Source organism: Neofelis nebulosa, chromosome 15 (genome assembly GCF_028018385.1).
Source record: "Neofelis nebulosa isolate mNeoNeb1 chromosome 15, mNeoNeb1.pri, whole genome shotgun sequence".
In the NCBI taxonomy this organism is placed as follows: Eukaryota; Metazoa; Chordata; class Mammalia; order Carnivora; family Felidae; genus Neofelis; species Neofelis nebulosa.
Window position 1 is genome coordinate 22,386,757 of NC_080796.1, and position 17,842 is coordinate 22,404,598.

General features: G+C 42.4%; 1 protein-coding gene across 9 annotated transcripts; it reads left to right on the forward strand.

The window, feature by feature from the left end:
• The first annotated feature begins 32 nt into the window (after window positions 1–32).
• Window positions 33–16,328, forward strand: ZBTB37 (zinc finger and BTB domain containing 37). Of its 9 annotated transcripts, none has more exons than XM_058700439.1 (5): window positions 33–232; window positions 872–1,070; window positions 2,143–3,099; window positions 4,588–4,687; window positions 9,822–16,328. In XM_058700439.1, the coding sequence occupies exons 3-5, from the start codon at window positions 2,177–2,179 to the stop codon at window positions 10,308–10,310; spliced, it is 1,512 nt and encodes a 503-aa protein (XP_058556422.1). In that variant the 5' UTR covers window positions 33–232; window positions 872–1,070; window positions 2,143–2,176; the 3' UTR covers window positions 10,311–16,328. The 9 variants fall into 9 exon arrangements, 6 of the variants coding, with proteins under 6 accessions (XP_058556422.1, XP_058556421.1, XP_058556420.1 ...); XR_009253957.1 differs by lacking the exons at window positions 33–232; window positions 9,822–16,328 and adding exons at window positions 244–338; window positions 3,272–3,452 and having other exon boundaries at window positions 4,588–4,690; XR_009253958.1 differs by lacking the exons at window positions 33–232; window positions 9,822–16,328 and adding exons at window positions 244–338; window positions 3,275–3,452 and having other exon boundaries at window positions 4,588–4,690.
• Window positions 16,329–17,842: the final 1,514 nt, after the last annotated feature.

Here is a 17,842-nt window from a genome sequence, read left to right on the forward strand (position 1 = left end):
GCGCCGGCTTCAGCTCCTCCCCGTCTCCTCCCGTCATCTCTTCCTCCTCCTGCAGCCACACCTCCTTCCTCTAAGCCCGCCCCTTGGCCCCGCCCCACCCGCCATTGTGGGCGGTGACACGACAGCCCGCGTGACTCAAGGCTCCCGCCCTCCGACCGGCTGAGAAGGAAGAGAGGGGAGGGGGCGCGAGGGACGGAAAGCGCTGGGGGAGGGGAAGGGGGGCGGTGTAAGGGTGAGTGATTTCCTTCCGGCACGTCGCCCGCTCCGGGGGAGGGGGTGGGGGGTTTCACTTCCGGGACGGTGTTCCGGCCCATTCCGGCCCATTTCCACCCCCGGAGGTAGGTGCTGCTCCTTGACTGGGCTCGGGCCCCGCACACCGGTCCCGCTGCCCTGCACCGGGACCGCCTTGTCCGGGCTCCGCCGCAGCCTGCTCCTGGGGCGCTCAGCCACTCCCCTTTACCCCACCCTCAAGGCACCGGAGACCTTCCACCCCCTTGGCCCCGGGCCGGGCTGAGCTGCCGGACCCGCCCCCTCGCCGGGCCCCTCCCTCAGGACCCCGGGATGGGCGGCCCCCTCCCCCACCGCAGCCCGGACACACCCAGATACACACACCCACCTCTGGGCTGCTCCCCGCCCGCCTACGCTCACCGCCTGGACGGGGTCCCGGGGCGCCGCCCCCTTCCCGGTGCTCTGCCCTCACCTGATTGCTCGCTCCCCGGCCCCAAGCCTTGCTCCCCTCTCCTCCCCCGCTCCTCGGTGACATTTCGCCCTTCTGTCAGTTTCCCACTACCCACGCTTCCTATCGCAGACTAAAGCCACTCAAATACCGGAGTGGCCAACCCCATGGCGTTCCCGATTCTCCCTCTTACAGCTCTCACCCTTCCAGTGCCGACGGTAGAGAGAGACCTTACTCCAGGGGCTTCCTCCTCACTGGGGAATTGCCGGAAAGAGCAAACAAAAAAGGCGCTGGTGTAGGCTCCAAAATAAACACATCTGAATTCATGATGGCATCGACAGAGGCTCTTATTGGATTAAAAGTTTCAAAACAAACAAAAACGCTTTGGAAAAAGGTCAGGTTGGCTAAAGTTGGTTCTTAAAAGCAGTGTATACACTTCCCTATTTACTGATTAAGTGTGTTGTAAGTGCGGAGCAATACTGTGAGCTTGTCAGGATCAGTTCTGAAATTTTAGATTTTAGCTAACTATGTAATGTCTTATAAAGTTACAGATAAATGGAAACATGTTGGGCTCAAGTCAGCGTCTTCCTGTTGAGATTTACACAAACTAGTGTCAACCATTGAAGGCTGTTGGATGCAGTTATAGGCATAATGTTTTCAGCTGCTTAAAGAAAAATTTTTGATGTAAAAATATTGGCCATATTGATAAATGCTCTATTTTCTACCAGCTTTGGGGAATTACATTTCAGAATCAGCATCATCACCACCCTGCAATTCCCAGCTTTGAATTTAGATAGAAGCAGTGTACCTACCCTTTCTTAATTCTGAGGTTGAACATCTTCAGGTTCTCTGCATCTTCACTGAGTTCTGACACGGCTGTGGCATGTTTCCTAACCTAGACCTTGCTTCAGAGTCCCAAACCCAAGCCTTTGTGTGAGGGCTCTGACTCTCAAGCTTCGAAATAATGGCTTACGTACATTCATGTGGGATATGAGACACCTTCTAAATAATAAACATAACTTCTACGGCATGTAGTAAAATATTAGCAAGAGGGATCAATCCATTAGTGTGTAATTACATTTATTCAAAGAGCTGATTTCTTTCCTCCTTCAAAGAAAAGTTATCACAGGATTTCATATTCAGTGTATGAATACTTCGTGATTAAAGAAGAAAAAAAAAAGAACTGTCACAACTGGTTTTCCCCCTTCTGTTAAACTTCTGTTTTGATGCTGCATAGCTTATTAGTAAGGGGAGTATGATCTTAGGTCGACTTTGTAGAAGTCTAGCAGTCACATTTGGGTTGTTAAGGGTATCTTGTTTTCATATCCAAACATAAGGGAAGTTGTCTCTTTTTACTTGGAGATTTTGAAATTTTACCAAAAAATATTTTTCAGTAGATTTGAATTGGAGAGCATGGCAGGAGTGAAATTCAAATTATTAATGAACTTGGTTTCCTCTTTCAGCAGGGTTGAATGCCTGCCTACACCCTCAGGCACGACCATGGAGAAAGGTGGGAACATACAACTGGAGATCCCTGACTTCAGCAACTCTGTCCTGAGCCATCTAAACCAGCTGCGCATGCAGGGCCGTCTCTGTGATATTGTGGTCAACGTGCAGGGACAGGCTTTTCGGGCTCACAAAGTGGTCCTGGCTGCCAGTTCACCCTATTTCCGGGATCACATGTCCTTGAATGAGATGAGTACTGTCTCCATTTCAGTCATCAAGAACCCTACTGTTTTTGAGCAGCTCCTTTCTTTCTGTTATACGGGGCGGATATGCCTGCAACTGGCAGATATCATCAGCTACCTGACAGCTGCCAGTTTTCTGCAGATGCAGCATATTATAGACAAATGTACACAGATCCTGGAGGGGATTCACTTCAAAATTAATGTGGCAGAGGTTGAAGCAGAATTAAGTCAAACGAGGACAAAGCATCCAGAAAGGCCTCCGGAGTCTCACAGGGTGACACCGAATCTAAACCGTTCCCTTAGCCCACGACATAATACTGCAAAGGGAAACCGGCGAGGTCAGGTTAGTGCTGTGTTGGATATCAGGGAGCTCAGTCCTCCTGAGGAGTCCACCAGCCCTCAGATAATTGAACAGAGTTCTGATGTAGAGAGCCGGGAGCCCATTCTTCGAATCAACCGAGCAGGACAGTGGTACGTGGAGACGGGAGTAGCAGACCGGGGGGCCCGGAGTGATGATGAAGTTAGAGTTCTTGGGGCAGTCCACATCAAAACGGAAAACCTGGAGGAGTGGCTTGGGACTGAGAATCAGCCTTCCGGAGAAGACGGGAGTAGCGCCGAGGAAGTCACAGCCATGGTGATTGACACCACCGGCCATGGTTCTGTGGGGCAGGAAAATTACACTCTGGGATCTTCAGGAGCCAAGGTAGCTCGGCCAACAAGCAGTGAAATTGACAGGTACGGTTCGTTTTCTTTGTCCGTCTAAACGGCTGTTGTGCAGACGTCACTAACGCAGGCCCTCTGTGTGGCACAGAGTGTGTCTTCCTTACTTGATGTTCTTAGCCAAAATAAGTTGATGTTGAGGAAACCGGAGGTGTGCCAAAAGACTTGGGTTCTTATTTCTTTAAAGCAGGAAGCTCCTACTCCTGAAGTATTCACAGTGTTGTGAGAACTATGGTAAAGTTAGACACTTCCATGAATCAGAATAGCAGCTGCAGCCACGCTAGGATCAGTAATTGCCAGGGCCTCCTCGGATTTCCAGGCAGGGAGCTGATCATCAGCTGGGAGCCTGGCAGCAGTGCCCTTCCTTGGTATGTTATCACACAGGTAGGTGGCCTGGGGGACTTTGACTTTCCTTTGTAGCACTGTTCACTTCTCTTTGCCCCCGTCTACCACAATTAGAGGAAGTAGGGTACCAGCAGTGATCGTTCTTTTTAAATTAGTGTAATGACAGTAATTCCAAAGAAGGGCTTTTTGGATAGTTTTCCTTTTCTTTTCTTTTCTTTTTTTTTTTTTCATTTGTCATTTGATAATACCTTTCCCTGTTTTCTTTCATCGATGACTGCTGCTACCACAAGCCTGAGAGTCTCTTTTTTTCACCAATGCTACTATGCCCTATGCTTCACTTTTCTTTTTCTAACATATTGTGGTTGTCAGAACATTTTTGGGGGAGTGGAAGTAACAATTTTAATCTAAGTAAATGGAAAGAAAGCCTCAGTTGAAAGAAAGAAATATTACCAACTTCGATTGGTAATATTTGTTTTTTTCCCCACTCTTAAAAATAAATTAAAATTGCATGAATGATGAAAACTAAAGAAGCTATTACTTTGGTTCACATCTGGCCTTAAAAGAGGCATATGTGTCACAGAAATTCAGAGGGCATATCCTATATCCCCTGTAGGTGGTCTCTTCTCCTGTCCTTAACAGTTAAAGTATCCTTGAGGACAGTACTTATTATTCCCCTGTGTTAGCACCCTTTGTCCAGTGTTAGAACTGAATCAGAAGTAATAGCTTTGGATGCAGAGATTTTCAACTTCCATGATCTGTATCAGCAGTCTGAGATCTGTAACAAGTTACCAGGGGCGTGGGAGAGGGAGCAACCAAAAACCGAACGGTTACATAGAAGAAACAAAATCATAGACCCAGTTTTAATTTATGCTTTTATGGTCTCCCAGTCCTCAAGGACAGAAGCTTGTATTTAGCCTTAGTGTCACCGGGCCATGTGGTCTATCTGCTATGCCATTTTATATTTCTTAAATTTACTAGGGCAGACCTCTTTTAACCTTAAGATCTGATATTTACTCTATGAAAGTATTTCTTAGAAACCTGTTGTTCTGTTTGTTCCCCCTTCCTCAGCCAAGGGATAAAAAGGGGTAGATGTCATCATTTTTTAAGTTCCTTGACACTATTTTTCTACTAGTCCCCTTTTTGCTCCTCTTCCAACAGATTTAGCCCCTCCGGCAGTGTTGTTCCCTTGACGGAGAGACACAGAGCCAGAAGTGAGTCTCCTGGGAGAATGGATGAGCCTAAGCAGCCCAGCTCCCAGGTATGTAGTGGGGTTAGGATTGCTCAGTTGGTGAAGAAATTGCCACGGTGTGTGAACAGAATGTAATGAATAAGAAAGGAAAGGTATAGGAAAGGTAACAGTGACCCCGTTAAATAAATACTGTATTCGATTACTTGTTTCTTTCTTACTTGTGGGCGTGCAGGAAATACACTTTTGGTGTCAGCAGAGTTTGAGAAGTAGAAAAGATAAGATTGTGGGACTCTTCCCTGGTTACAGGAACCAGTCTGTATTCCTGAGAGTAATATAAAATAACCCCTGGAAACTACATGCAGGTAATTTAAGACTTGGGATGGAGAGAGTCTGATTTTATACTCTGTGGGCATAACACTACGTAATTACTGATTTATATAGTATCACGTATTTGTAAATAAATTGCTTATGCACTTTTGTATGTGATTGCTTTTTTTGTATGGTTGTGTCTTTTCATTTTTTTTTCCTCCTGAATCTTCTGAGAGACTAAAATGTTCTAGAAAGGATAGGAATAATGTTTTCCATCTTCCTTGCAACTCCTTAGCAAGTAATTGAAGTAGTTGGTTGATATTTTTGTTTGTTCTCACAAGTGTCTATCACTGAAGATTGATTTTTAAAAAGATTGTGAACTCACAGAGTGGAACACAGTAAATTGTAAATACCTTTGCCCTTTAAAAGGAAACACTGGTGGGGGCGCCTGGGTGGCTCAGTTGGTTAAGCATCCGACTTCGGCTCAGGTCATGATCTCACAGTCCGTGAGTTGGAGCCCCGCATATCGGGCTCTGTGCTGACAGCTCGGAGCCTGGAGCCTGCTTCAGATTCTGTGTCTCCCTCTCTCTCTCTGCCCCTCCCCTGCTCATGCTCTGTCTCTCTCTGTCTCAGAAATAAATAAACATTAATAAATAAATAAAGGAAACACTGGTGGATTAAGATTGGGTAGCTAACGTTTTTAGCATCTGCGTTATATGAGAATACCTTGTTTGATTTTTACTTAAGCCATTGGATGTGTATTGTGTACATAGTATAGTAACAGTAAGACTTGTTAGAAACTATATTTACTTGCATGTTACCATGTGGGGGTACCAGAAAAGGAATGTAAGTATTAGAATTTTTTTTAGTTTTTTATTTCTTTTTAATGTTTATTCATTTGGAGAGAGAGGTAGGGGGGAGGGGTGGAGAGAGAGAATTCCAAGCAGGCTACTCGTTCTTCGCACAGAGCCTGACTCAGGGCTCAGGCTTACAAACTGTGAGATGATGACCTGGGCCGAAATCTAGAGTCGGACGCTCAAGCCCCTGAGCTACCTAGGCGCTTCAAGAATTTTTTAGTTTCAGTAAGATGTTAGAGAAAATGTGAGGTGCCTGGGTGGCTCAGTTAGTTGAGCTTCTGACTTCAGCTCAGGTCATGATCTTGCAACTTGTGTGTTCAAGCCCCGTGTCGGCTCTGTGCTGACAGCTCGGAGCCTGGAGTCTGCTTCAGATTCTGTGTCCCCCGCTCCCTCTGCTCTTCCCCAACTCGTACTCTGTCTCTCTGTCTCTCTTTCAAAAATAAATAGAAAACATTTGAAAAAGTTTTAAAAAAAAATGTTAGGAGCTTGGAGGAAAAGTAACTTTACTCATATAATTAGGGCCCCTTTTCTCTTCACCTCTCAGGTAAGATGCAGTCACTGTTGTGCAAATACGTACTGCGTGAGACAGACCACACACTTTCCGGGTGGGTAAGGCAGACTAACAAGAACATAAAGCAGGGACAAGTCACAGAGCCGAGGCTTCTGGAGCAGTGCTGTGGGAACAGAAGCGCTAACAGGCAACTGCTAGAATCAGTGTCTCCTCAGGAAAGTGTTACTCAGAGAGATGAAATGCACTTTTTAAATAAGCGGCTAGGGGGGCACCTGGGTGGCTCCGTCAGTTAAACGTCTGACTTTTTATTTCGGTTCAGGTCATGATCTCACAGTTCACGGGTTCAAGCCCCACATCGGGCTCTGCAGTAACAGCGTGGAGCCTGCTTGAGATTCTCTCTCTCCCTCTGTCTCTGCCCCTCCCCTGCTCACGTTCTCTCTAAGAATAAATAAATGAACATTAAAAAAATTTTCTTAAGTAGAGATAACTTATTCTTATGTAGATGGGATAGGGATAAATATGGGAACTCTGCAAGGGTGTTTGCCTGAACAAAGCAGAAGGTACAGGCTATAAAGCCACGGCAGATAAGTAATATTGTCTGGAGATGATATTAAGAGATGAGTTAATATACACCTTAATATGTGTGGAAGTTCATTATGGTGAGTCTCCACCACAGTTATTTTTCCCTGCCACAGAGAACCGAAACAAGACAGGGGCTTACATTACAGTTACATTACAGTAAGAACAAATTCTGATAAACTTGGAAGAGCTTCCTGATGACAGGAATGATTAAACTGCTATGGTTACTTCTTTACTTAAAAACATCCTGTGGCTTTTTCCTTTGTCTGCCACATGAAGGTGAAAATACTTGGCTTAATTCTCCAAGTAATTATAATCTTTTTAACCTGGCTTCTTCCACCACTCATCAGCATTTATCAGACCTTCTCTGTATGTCAGAACCACATCAAACTTACTCCTGTCTGTGTACTTCAGTCTGGGATACTCTTTTCTTCCCAGGTGTCTGGGCTCCCCCAAGACCCAGCTCCTGGTTCCATGTGCCCTAACTAGCCCAGGTCTCTTTGATCTCTCCTTAAACCACCGTAGCAATTACAGATGATATGGTATAATTTTTCCCAACTCTGTACTGACTCATAAAAATTATTCTTTTTCTAGTTGCATGAATTTTATGTGTCCTTCTACTTTGAAATTTCCTTGAGGACAGAGTTCTCATTTTCTAATCTTCTAATCTTCTAATCTTCATTGGCCTTTTTAGGTGGCCAATAAATAGAAGATGTTTTATCACTAATTTTGAGTAACTAAGGTTACTTAGTAGGTGATAAGTAAAGAGGCATCTTCTAAATAGGGGGTTATTTGGTTGCCTGTGAAATTTCCAGTTTTGGAGATCTTCAAATAAAAATGAACCAAACAGATGACTTTTTAAAGTCCTTTCAGTTCTTTGAGTCTGATTAGTAATTCACAGTTAAGATGGTGAACATATTTGAAGACCATGTCAAGTATCTAGATGGAATTTTAGACAACATGGAAATCGTTCATTTATATGAAATGTATTCGTTATATGGAATACTTCACTTAAAAAGAACCTTAAGGAGGGGCGCCCAGGTGGCTCAGTTGGTTAAGTGTCTGACTCTTGATATCAGCGCAGGTCTTGATCTCAGGGTCGTGAGTTCAAACCCCACGTTTTAATTCAAAGGAATTAAAAGTTAAATACATTTTAATTTTTTTTTTTTTCAACATTTTTTATTTATTTTTGGGACAGAGAGAGACAGAGCATGAACGGGGGAGGGGCAGTGAGAGAGGGAGACACAGAATCGGAAACAGGCTCCAGGCTCCGAGCCATCAGCCCAGAGCCTGACGCGGGGCTCGAACTCACAGACCGCGAGATCGTGACCTGGCTGAAGTCGGACGCTTAACCGACTGCGCCACCCAGGCGCCCCCAAAGTTAAATACATTTTAAAAGATAATGTAAAAAGATCTCACAGGTAACTAAACTACATTGACTTTGCATCTGGACAATACTGGTATGACATTTGCATATGGACAATACTGGTATGACATTACTTAAAAGTTAGGCGGGTTTTTTCAGAGACTATTCCCTCAAGATTATGAATAATATTGTGAGTTTGTAATGTTTAATAATAGTTAACATTTACTTGGCTATAGTAAGTGCTTCGTTGAATTAACTCATTCATGCTCATTGCAACCTACTAGGTAGATGCTGTTATATTCATTTTACAGATGAAGAAACTGACACATAGAGTAAATAACTTGCTCATGGTCATACAATAAGTAGGATGCAGATTTGAATCCACGTTTCAGTATCCTTAATTGCTATACAGGATAATAACATGCATTCAAAATATTTCAAGGTACCTTTATTGTGTTTGATTCTCATGAGAATTCGGCAGAGCTGGCACCTTTTAATTTTGTGGATGAGAAAACTAAGCCTTAGAGAAGTTACTCTGTGCTTTGTCCGTGGTCACCCAGGAACTTTTGGTGGGATAATCCCTAGTCCTTTATGTGAGTTCAGTTTTGATTATCCAGGGAAATGGAGCAGAAGGAAACGTTATAGAAGACAAATCAGAAATCATCTAAAACCTCAGTGTTACTATTCAACGCTTGGCTTCACGTACTGCTTCCCGAACCTGCTGAGAACTGCTTCTGTTGGAAATGAAGAGCACTGTCTGTTTACATATGTGAAAGGAGACAAAACACAGTTTGAGAAATTAAAGAAAAGGACACAAAACCAATTGCTAGTTAGAGGAGTCTTCTTCCAATTAATGCAGAGTCAACTTTTGCATTGGTACTTTAGCCTCTGCCAAACAACTATAATTGCCTCCTATATGTTTGTTTGTTTGTTTGTTTGTTTGTTTTAATGTTTATTTCTTTTTTGAGAGAGAGCCCCTTTTTTGAGGGGAGGGGCAGAGAAAGAGGGAGAATCCCAAGCAGGCTCTGTGCTGTTAGCAGGGAGCCCGACATGGGGCTCAGTCCCATGAACCAGGAGATCGTGACCTGAGCTGAAATCAAGAGTAGGACTCTTGGGGCTCCTGGGTGGCTCAGTCGGTTGAGTATCTGACTTCGGCTCAGGTCGTGATCTCACTGTTCGTGAGTTTGAGCCCCACATCGGCCTCTGTGCTGACAGCTCGCAGCCTGGAGCCTGCTTCAGATTCTGTGTCTCCCTCTCTCTCTGCCCCTCCCCTGCTTGCATACTGTCTGTCTCTCTCTCTCACAAATAAATAAACAAAAAAAAAAAAGAGTAGGAGTCTTAACCGACTGAGAAACCCGGCGCCCCCCATCTTGCTCTTTTAAAGTAATGGAATAGAGTGTCCTCAGATTGTTCTTTTAATTATTATATTAACATCTGTACTTTTTTGTAGTAATTAATTTCCTGTTTGGGTCTCTCCTAAAAATAAGAATGTTGCCTGGTATGAGAGGTAAAAATAGATTTGATTTCTTTCAATATGTTATCCTTACACGTATGTGTTCTTGCTTTCCTCACTGGACACAGGTAGAAGAGTCCGCAATGATGGGAGTGAGTGGCTATGTGGAGTATCTCCGAGAGCAAGAAGTATCTGAGCGGTGGTTCCGGTACAACCCCCGTCTCACCTGCATCTACTGCGCCAAATCTTTCAATCAGAAGGGGAGCCTGGACCGCCACATGCGCCTGCACATGGGAATCACGCCATTCGTCTGCCGCATGTGTGGCAAGAAGTACACCCGGAAGGATCAGCTGGAGTATCATATCCGCAAGCACACAGGCAACAAGCCCTTCCACTGTCACGTATGTGGCAAAAGCTTCCCCTTCCAGGCCATCTTGAATCAGCACTTTCGCAAAAACCACCCTGGCTGTATTCCCCTGGAGGGGCCTCACAGCATCTCCCCTGAAACAACTGTCACATCTCGAGGACAAGCTGAGGAAGAGTCACCTTCACAAGAGGAGACGGTTGCTCCTGGGGAAACTGCCCAGGGCTCTGTGTCCACCACTGGGCCAGATTGAAACATGGAGGGGGAGGGGGCAGTCCCTCTTCCCCTTTGGGCCGTAAGCAGCCAGCATGAGGGCCACGGGCTGGTACTTAGATTCACAAAATGCCACATCACTAGATCGGAAGATACTCCCAAGATGTTGCCAAACTAGAGGATCAGCAACATATGCAGAAGCACGAGAGGCTCTTCCCCTCCTCCTTCCCACCTCATACTTTGGGAAATAATCAAGTAAATCAACTTTCTAATTCAGGGATCAACAGCCTTGGTTTGTTAACTTTATAAGAAAAAAAAATTTTTTTAAAAAACGGTGATAAATGGTCATTTATCTACCAGTCATGTTTGAACACTGTACTTTGGTCCATATCATCCTGGTGGCTGTAATTGCCCACATCTAAAACACAGCAGGAGCCTTGGTCATCTGAACCAGCCAGCCACAAGAGAGAAGGAAGTAATTGCGACGGTGACAAGAAGGAGGAATTTCTCCTCTTCCTTCCCTGCCAGAACATGCAGTTTCACATTTCAAGGAAAAAAAAAAAAAAAGAAGAAGCATCCTGGTGGTTGTTACTGATTTGAAAAGTTAGACCTTCTCTTTGCCCTGATTAGGCATCTGACACTTTGCCTGATTGTTTCATGTAAGCAGCCATCTTGGAGCGGTGTTCTCTTGGGCAGCGTCACCTGAAGTTCTCTAGGCAACTGGAAGGGAAATGAGCAACAAAGTGTTTGCAGTAGGTTCTGCTACATTTGGGGGCTTGAGTTTCATGTTGGGGAAGAGGGGAGTGGGGAAAGAAGTGAGGTTTTGTGCAAATGTCCAATGGCGCAGAGTACTGCAACTTCCTGATTGGTGTTTATAAACCATAGTGCTTAAATATCTTTGGGTGTTAGGAAATGGCTCTAGTCCAGATGAATTAATGTGTTAGGCTGACTACCAAAGTTTCATCCAGTCTCTCTGGCTCCTACCTTCACAGAACAGCAATATTCTACATCAGAAATGTCACTTTCTAGTGAAATGAGCCTGGACTGTATTTTTAAATCTACAGGTCTCCATATTTGATAACTTTTATATGAAGTTTTAAACACATTTTTTCTGCAATACTGTGGTTGAAGAAACCCAGCACTATGGTTCTTATTGCAACCACAATTCCATTTCCTTCTACGTATGTAATAGTTTATATTTTCAGGCCAATAGAAGAACCTCACTAAATCCATGTCTCGCGTCTGCAAACCTAGTAATTCATAAACCAACCATCAGCAAATTTGCTGGTGACTCCAAGAGCTTTGCTTTTTAATAATACACTACAGGGCATTTACCAGAAAACATCAGGCACAATCATGTTGCAATAAATTGATCAAGGGATCAATTTGATCAGGTTTGGTTACTTAATCATTCCTAAGATTTTTAAAACTTCAAGGGACCTTTTTGGTAATTCTGGGGATTTCTGAGATTCTTCATCCAGCACTGAGAGTCAGAAAAACTTTAGCAAACATGTAGAGTTTTAGATGCCCTGTCTTGCATTCAGAAAATGAAGGAGGATTATTAAGGGATGCAGGCAAGTAGATGCAAATAGGAAAGAGAAAAATATATAGCTTCTCTTAATCATTAAATTTTTAAGAGTATTGAAATATGCAGTGGTTGAAGAAATTGTCTTGGTGCAGAGGCACAGAATGATTGTAAAAGAGATTCGGGGAGGGGCTGGTCATGCCTGCACTGGTGAGCCATCTGTGAGAATGGTAGTGTGTGCTCCCTTTCTGAGAATGCTTTGTGGTATGTGGAAAGGTGGGTGGAACGGAATGGCGTTTCTCTGATGATAGGAAGTTAGAATGCAAAGAGTAACTCACAAACAATCTGAGAATTGTATATACACATAAAGCTGCACCATATTGCTAGAGAGCGGTTATTTTCTCTTCTGGAAAAACGTAGCAATGTGTCTTTTAATAGGAATGCCATGATGCTACCATTTGATGAGAGCCTTCCCTTAAATGATACGTTGAAGCTTTGTCCTTAGGAGATGTAGACTAGAGCATTCTCCTCTTTCGTTGGGCAACAGAACGATAGGGCCACCTTAGGGACCAGCTATGCCCTGTGGGCATAAAAGTGGATTTGAAATTAGACTAAAATCTCTAGTGAAACATTTTAGCTGGTAATCACGTCTGTCCGTGAACAGTTTGCCATTACTAAATAGGCAGGAAGGTGAGAAGTACAGAATATGCTGCTGTAGATGGAGCTTTTAAGCCTACCAAAAAAATGTTAAGTCCATCCTACTTTTGAGAAGTAGTATGTTGGAAAGTTCTTTGTGCTTTGTTAGTTTCTTAGGTTTTCTGTGAGAAAATGGAGCTTTTTAAACTATGACCAAATTGTAAAGGTGAACTGCAGTAATGTTTGTAAAGAGAAGGTTGGCAGCGTTTGTCAGTACTCCATCCAGGATTAGCAACAAGCATTTTAAACGAAGTAGAGACTATCTAGTAGATGTGGAAATGCTGGGAGTGTTTGTTGGGTTCCCTTCCGTTCTCATCCACTTGTAATAGGTGTTGCTGAATTGATACTGTGAATAGAGTGCTACCTGGTCTTCTAGGACCACATCAGCACAATCGTGTTGGCTGGTTCTCACCTCCTCATTGGCCTAGCCCGGAGCCATGGAATTCATGAACATTCAAGCCAGGCTAGCTTTTAAACGAAGTAAAGTTTCTGAAAGCAATTTCCGTGTTAGCTAGAAAAGGTATTAGCATTCTGCATAATTATCCAAGATTCTTATCCAGGTTCACTGTGACATTGTCCTAGTTCTTAGTTAACATCACTGTAGGGTCATAGTAGTAGTAGTGTTCTATCTGCATTAATGAATAGCTGCATCGGTGTGTGCACAGAGGATACCTCTCTTAAGGATGTACTAGATGGACTGTAGCTAATGCTGAAAACTCATTACCAAATCTTAACTTGCACGTGTCACCTTGTGAAGGGAACTGCATTAGCATTGAGAGCTAAATCATCAGTAAGTACTTTAATGCCATGAAAAGAGCAAACACTGGGACTGTTTCCATTCATTGAGTGGCACTTGATAGCAAAGGAGCTACCCAATATTCTCAGCAGAAGAAGAGAGACAGCAGTATCTTAATCTGCCTTCGTTCTAAGAGGTGAGGTACCTTTTATTCTCTCTGAACTCGGATACCAGGATAAATATAGCATTGGCATGAACAGGAACACTGTACTTAGGCAGAAAGGCTCTTTCTAATGACTTGTTCTCTCTTTACTCAGAACCATATTTACCTCTGAACTGAGTTGAGTTTTATTTTATGTAATTTGCCAACTACCCCCAAGCCATCATTGTACCAGACGGTTGAATCGAATCTTGAATAAGTAAAAATAAATTCATTCCTAAATGATAAGGTTGGAAGTGAAGGGAGATAGCAGTTAAGGAAAGTTTTCTGGTTATTCTATTTTTTGGTATTTTTAGATGTTTCCAGTTCCCTCTACATCAGTAAAACAGGGCTTCCAAAGATGTTACGACAGTAGAAATAAACTATTATCTTCCCAGCTCCATAGCTGAAATCTGGCCTTGGTTGGAAGTGGTCTGGTGGAAGAGTACACCTCATCCTTAATAGCAGAATAGTCTTTGGTCAAGAAATAACTTTTAAAAAAATTTAGTTGTTACTTGACACTAATTTTGTTTCTTTTAACTGGTAAAAATTCTATTTTGTTTGACTAGAAGATCTAATTAAAAAAAATAAAAACAAAAGTTAATGGAAAGGAAATTAAACTGAACAGAGGCAGCAGTCTTCTTAATGATAGTGGAAGGCATTTAATCAGAAAGGAGTTGGAATCCCAGAAGTTTTTCTTTTTTCAGATACAACAGACACGTTTGTTTATTTGTTTGTTTGTTTGTTTTTTCTCTCTTTCTCAAATGCCATTCTCTTTATCTACTTACTGGTTTAAGGCATAATCGAGAAGTTCTTATTGAACTCATTTTTGGAAATGGGGCTCTTATGCCATTTGGGAAAGAGTGCAAAATATTGAAGTATTGTAGTTGTTGAGATTTAGAAAAGGGACATCAAGCTATTAAGTCAGGTAAATCCCTGAGTTCGAGAGGATACCCCTTAGCATATTCCTAGCATTTGTGAATTAGATCAGTAAACCGCAGCCTCCAGGGCCAAATCCTGAGGCCATCTGATTGTATAAAGTGATACGGAATACCTGTTCTTCACGTATTGTTTATGGCCACTTGCTACTGTAATGACAAAGTTGGGTGCTTGTGGCAGAGACCACATGGCCAGCAAAACCTGAAAATGTACTATTTGTCACTTGACAGAAAAGTTTGCTAACTCCAGAATTTTGTCACTCCTGCCATTTTGTCTTTGTAATAGTTTGGTTGAGGTTTTAAATTCTTGTTGCCATATATGCATCAGTTCCTTGAAAGAGCTTACCATCTTTTCCTAGATCTTTTTCTCAGAACCCTGTTTGTGTCCTTCTTAATGATTCCCATTGCTTTAAAAGCATTTAGAATAGCCTTATGATCTGTCCTTGCCTTAAAGGTGCAGGTAGATCAAAGTTTAGGATGGTAGTTACAGATGTAACAAAGTAATTTAAAAATATAATCCCCGTGCATAATAATGTAGGGTTAAATGAGTACCATGTTTACATAAAATACTGTAAAAAAATTAATGTTTTTATAAGTAAGTTTTGCCATTCCTCTGAGTTAACTTGAACTGGTTTGCATAATGATGACAAGAATGAATTTATTTCCACTAATATTAAAAATTAACTTCTGTTATGAATAAGTGGTTTGATTCTTACCCAAAATACTGTCCTTCCAGATTAGAAACCCCTACCCTTTTCCCTGTACTACAAATCTTCATTTTGATTTCCTCAAATAAACTCACTCTGTTCCATGTGGAGTAGTAAAAAGCCCAACGTTCTTCCCTTCCTTTTCTTTTTCCCCCAATGAATGTTTTAAAACAATGAAATCTCTGAAGATTTCAAATTCCTCTTAGCACTGTCTTCCGACGTCTGTTACTGTCTATGATGTTTCTAAATATATACTGGGCTATTATTTATTTGCTTTCCGAATGTTCATTCTTACTGTTCACAAAAAGCTTATTTATGCCAGATGTGCAAAAATGGAAAATGTTAGGATGATTATAAACAGAATTCCTTGCAGGAGGAGAATATAATTGTTCCCCATATGGACACCATGCATAGACTTCTGAGTTAAATTTATCTGAACAAAATGTTCTAGGCCGGGCTGACACAATGCAGTGAGTTTCACCTGTACTTTGTCGGCAACCCCACCCATACATACAGAGTTTGGGTGAGTGACCTAAGCTCCCGTAGGGCACCTCCTTCCTAGTCCTTCTTCAAGTTGTTTTTCCCCGTTTGATATTCATAAGTTTTATATGAAATGTTCTATGAGTAGTAGATAATCCTTACCTGTAAGGTTCTAGGATGTTTGCCTAGCTGAGATCTGCCCTCGTCTTAGAGATTTTGGAGTGTTGCTTTTCTGATTAATTTGCGATTCTGATCCTTCTGGCATACAGAACATTGGCCATAGACAGCCCGATGCGTCCTCTGCGTGCAGCTTTCTGTGAGGCCTGGGGAGTAGCTGCCATTTCTGTATGAATGCGTTGCAGAACAATTGAGTTTGCCCAGCACTAGCGAGATCTTTGATAATTATCAGTCTTCTGTTTTACCTAGAGTCTGTTTCTGTTTTCAATCCTCTCATTTTTAAGTAGTGCTTTTCCCAGAGCCAGTCTTTTTATTTTGCAGTAAGGAGGTTTTCTTGCTCAGGACAAGCCAAAGTTGGATAGATACTATGAGTACTTTAAGACACCTGACTCAGTTACATTCCAAAGGGTATAATTATTGATAACAACTGTGATATCAAAACCTGGAAAACATTTGTACAGACTATCCAGTTTTGTTGTATAGGCAGCCTACCTTTTCCCTCAACTGCAAGGAACAGCAATGACTTAGAAGGCAATTATTACTTGAAATGTATATCGCCTTTACAGAGAATACATACATGAATAAGTTTCTTATCTCACATCTTCCCTGTTATCTATTTAGCAGATGTTTCCCATCTTAACAGTTAAGGGCCTACTAGCTCAAATGGTGGAAGCTTTAAATAGCAAAGCTAAGTTATAAAGGCAGAGCAGTTCATGAAAAATAAAACTTTTCTAATGCTCACTTCTTTCACATCTACTCAGTAAGTCCTCCTGAGGAGGCTAGAACTCCCCATCCAGTTAAGACAGATACACGTGCAGCATCTTCTATGGACAACAATACAATTTAGTATACTGTGAATCTTAGAATCTGAATTAATCCATAATGCCAAAAGTCAGAGTATCTCATGGGAAAATGTTTCCTATTCTGTGAAATCACATACCTTAAGTGAGAAGTAGCATACAGGAGAGTCTGGTCCACAAAGTAAAGATTAAGTATTTATTGGTACCAGTGTGCTTGGAATTCATACAACAAAATTGATTTTAGACATAGTTTAGATGTGGCTTCCTATACTTGAGAGTCCTAAATCCACTTGGTTAGAGTCTGGATGTATGCTTTTTAAAAGCCTGCACTTTTCATCGCAGAGATCAAAAAGAGGGGGACAGAATTAACTGTACTAAGTGCTTTAGTGGCATAATGGCAGTTAGTCCTCAAAATAATCCTGACGTAGTAACAGTAGAACTAAAACTAGCTGATTTTTGAATGCTTACTGTGTGCCAGGCACAGGTCTGTGTGCTTCATATTGTTAACTCATGTAATCCTGGTGGTGGTCCCAATAGGATGGACACTTATTACCCTCGCTTTAGAGAGGAAGAAACTGAGGCACAGAGAGGTTGACCCAGGCAGTCTAACACTGGAGTTAACACTCTAATAGACTATGTTGCCTTTAAGAGGTGTCATTATACCACAATTTATAGATGAAGAAACTGACGAACACAAGAACACAAGGTTACACAGTGGATAAATTGCAAAACCGATATTTACCAGGCGTGATTCCAAAGCCCAGACTGTCTCCACCACATCATATTGACTCTGTTTACTTACAAAGAGTTGAGGTGAACTGGAATAAATAATAGCCAGTAACAGTACTACTTTTAGTGAATTTTCAAGAAAGCATGATTGGAAGATTGCTTCAAAAGATAGTGCAAATGGTCTCTGAACAGATGCTGATGGTGAATATTTTTGGAGATATTGCCCGTTTGATAGGAATCACCCATTTGATAGGTCTGGTTGTGAATCAGTTCAAGTTACTACCAAGGGAGAAATTGGAAGGTGGCATTTCCACTGCCTAGCTTTGTAACAAACTAAACTATAGTGACTTAAAACAACAATTTTATAGATCTTGTGATGTTGTGAATCAGAAATTCAGAAAAGGCTCATCCAGGCAATTCTCTTTCTCCCTGTGGCGATGACTCGGGTCACCTGGTGGTGTTCAGCAGGTAGTTGGACTGGTCGGGAGTTTCCAAGATGATCTCATTCGCATGTCTGACACTTTGGCAGGGAGGGCAGGAGTCTGGGCTCGTGGGCCTCCTCTCCCTCCCTGGAGTCTCAGGGAC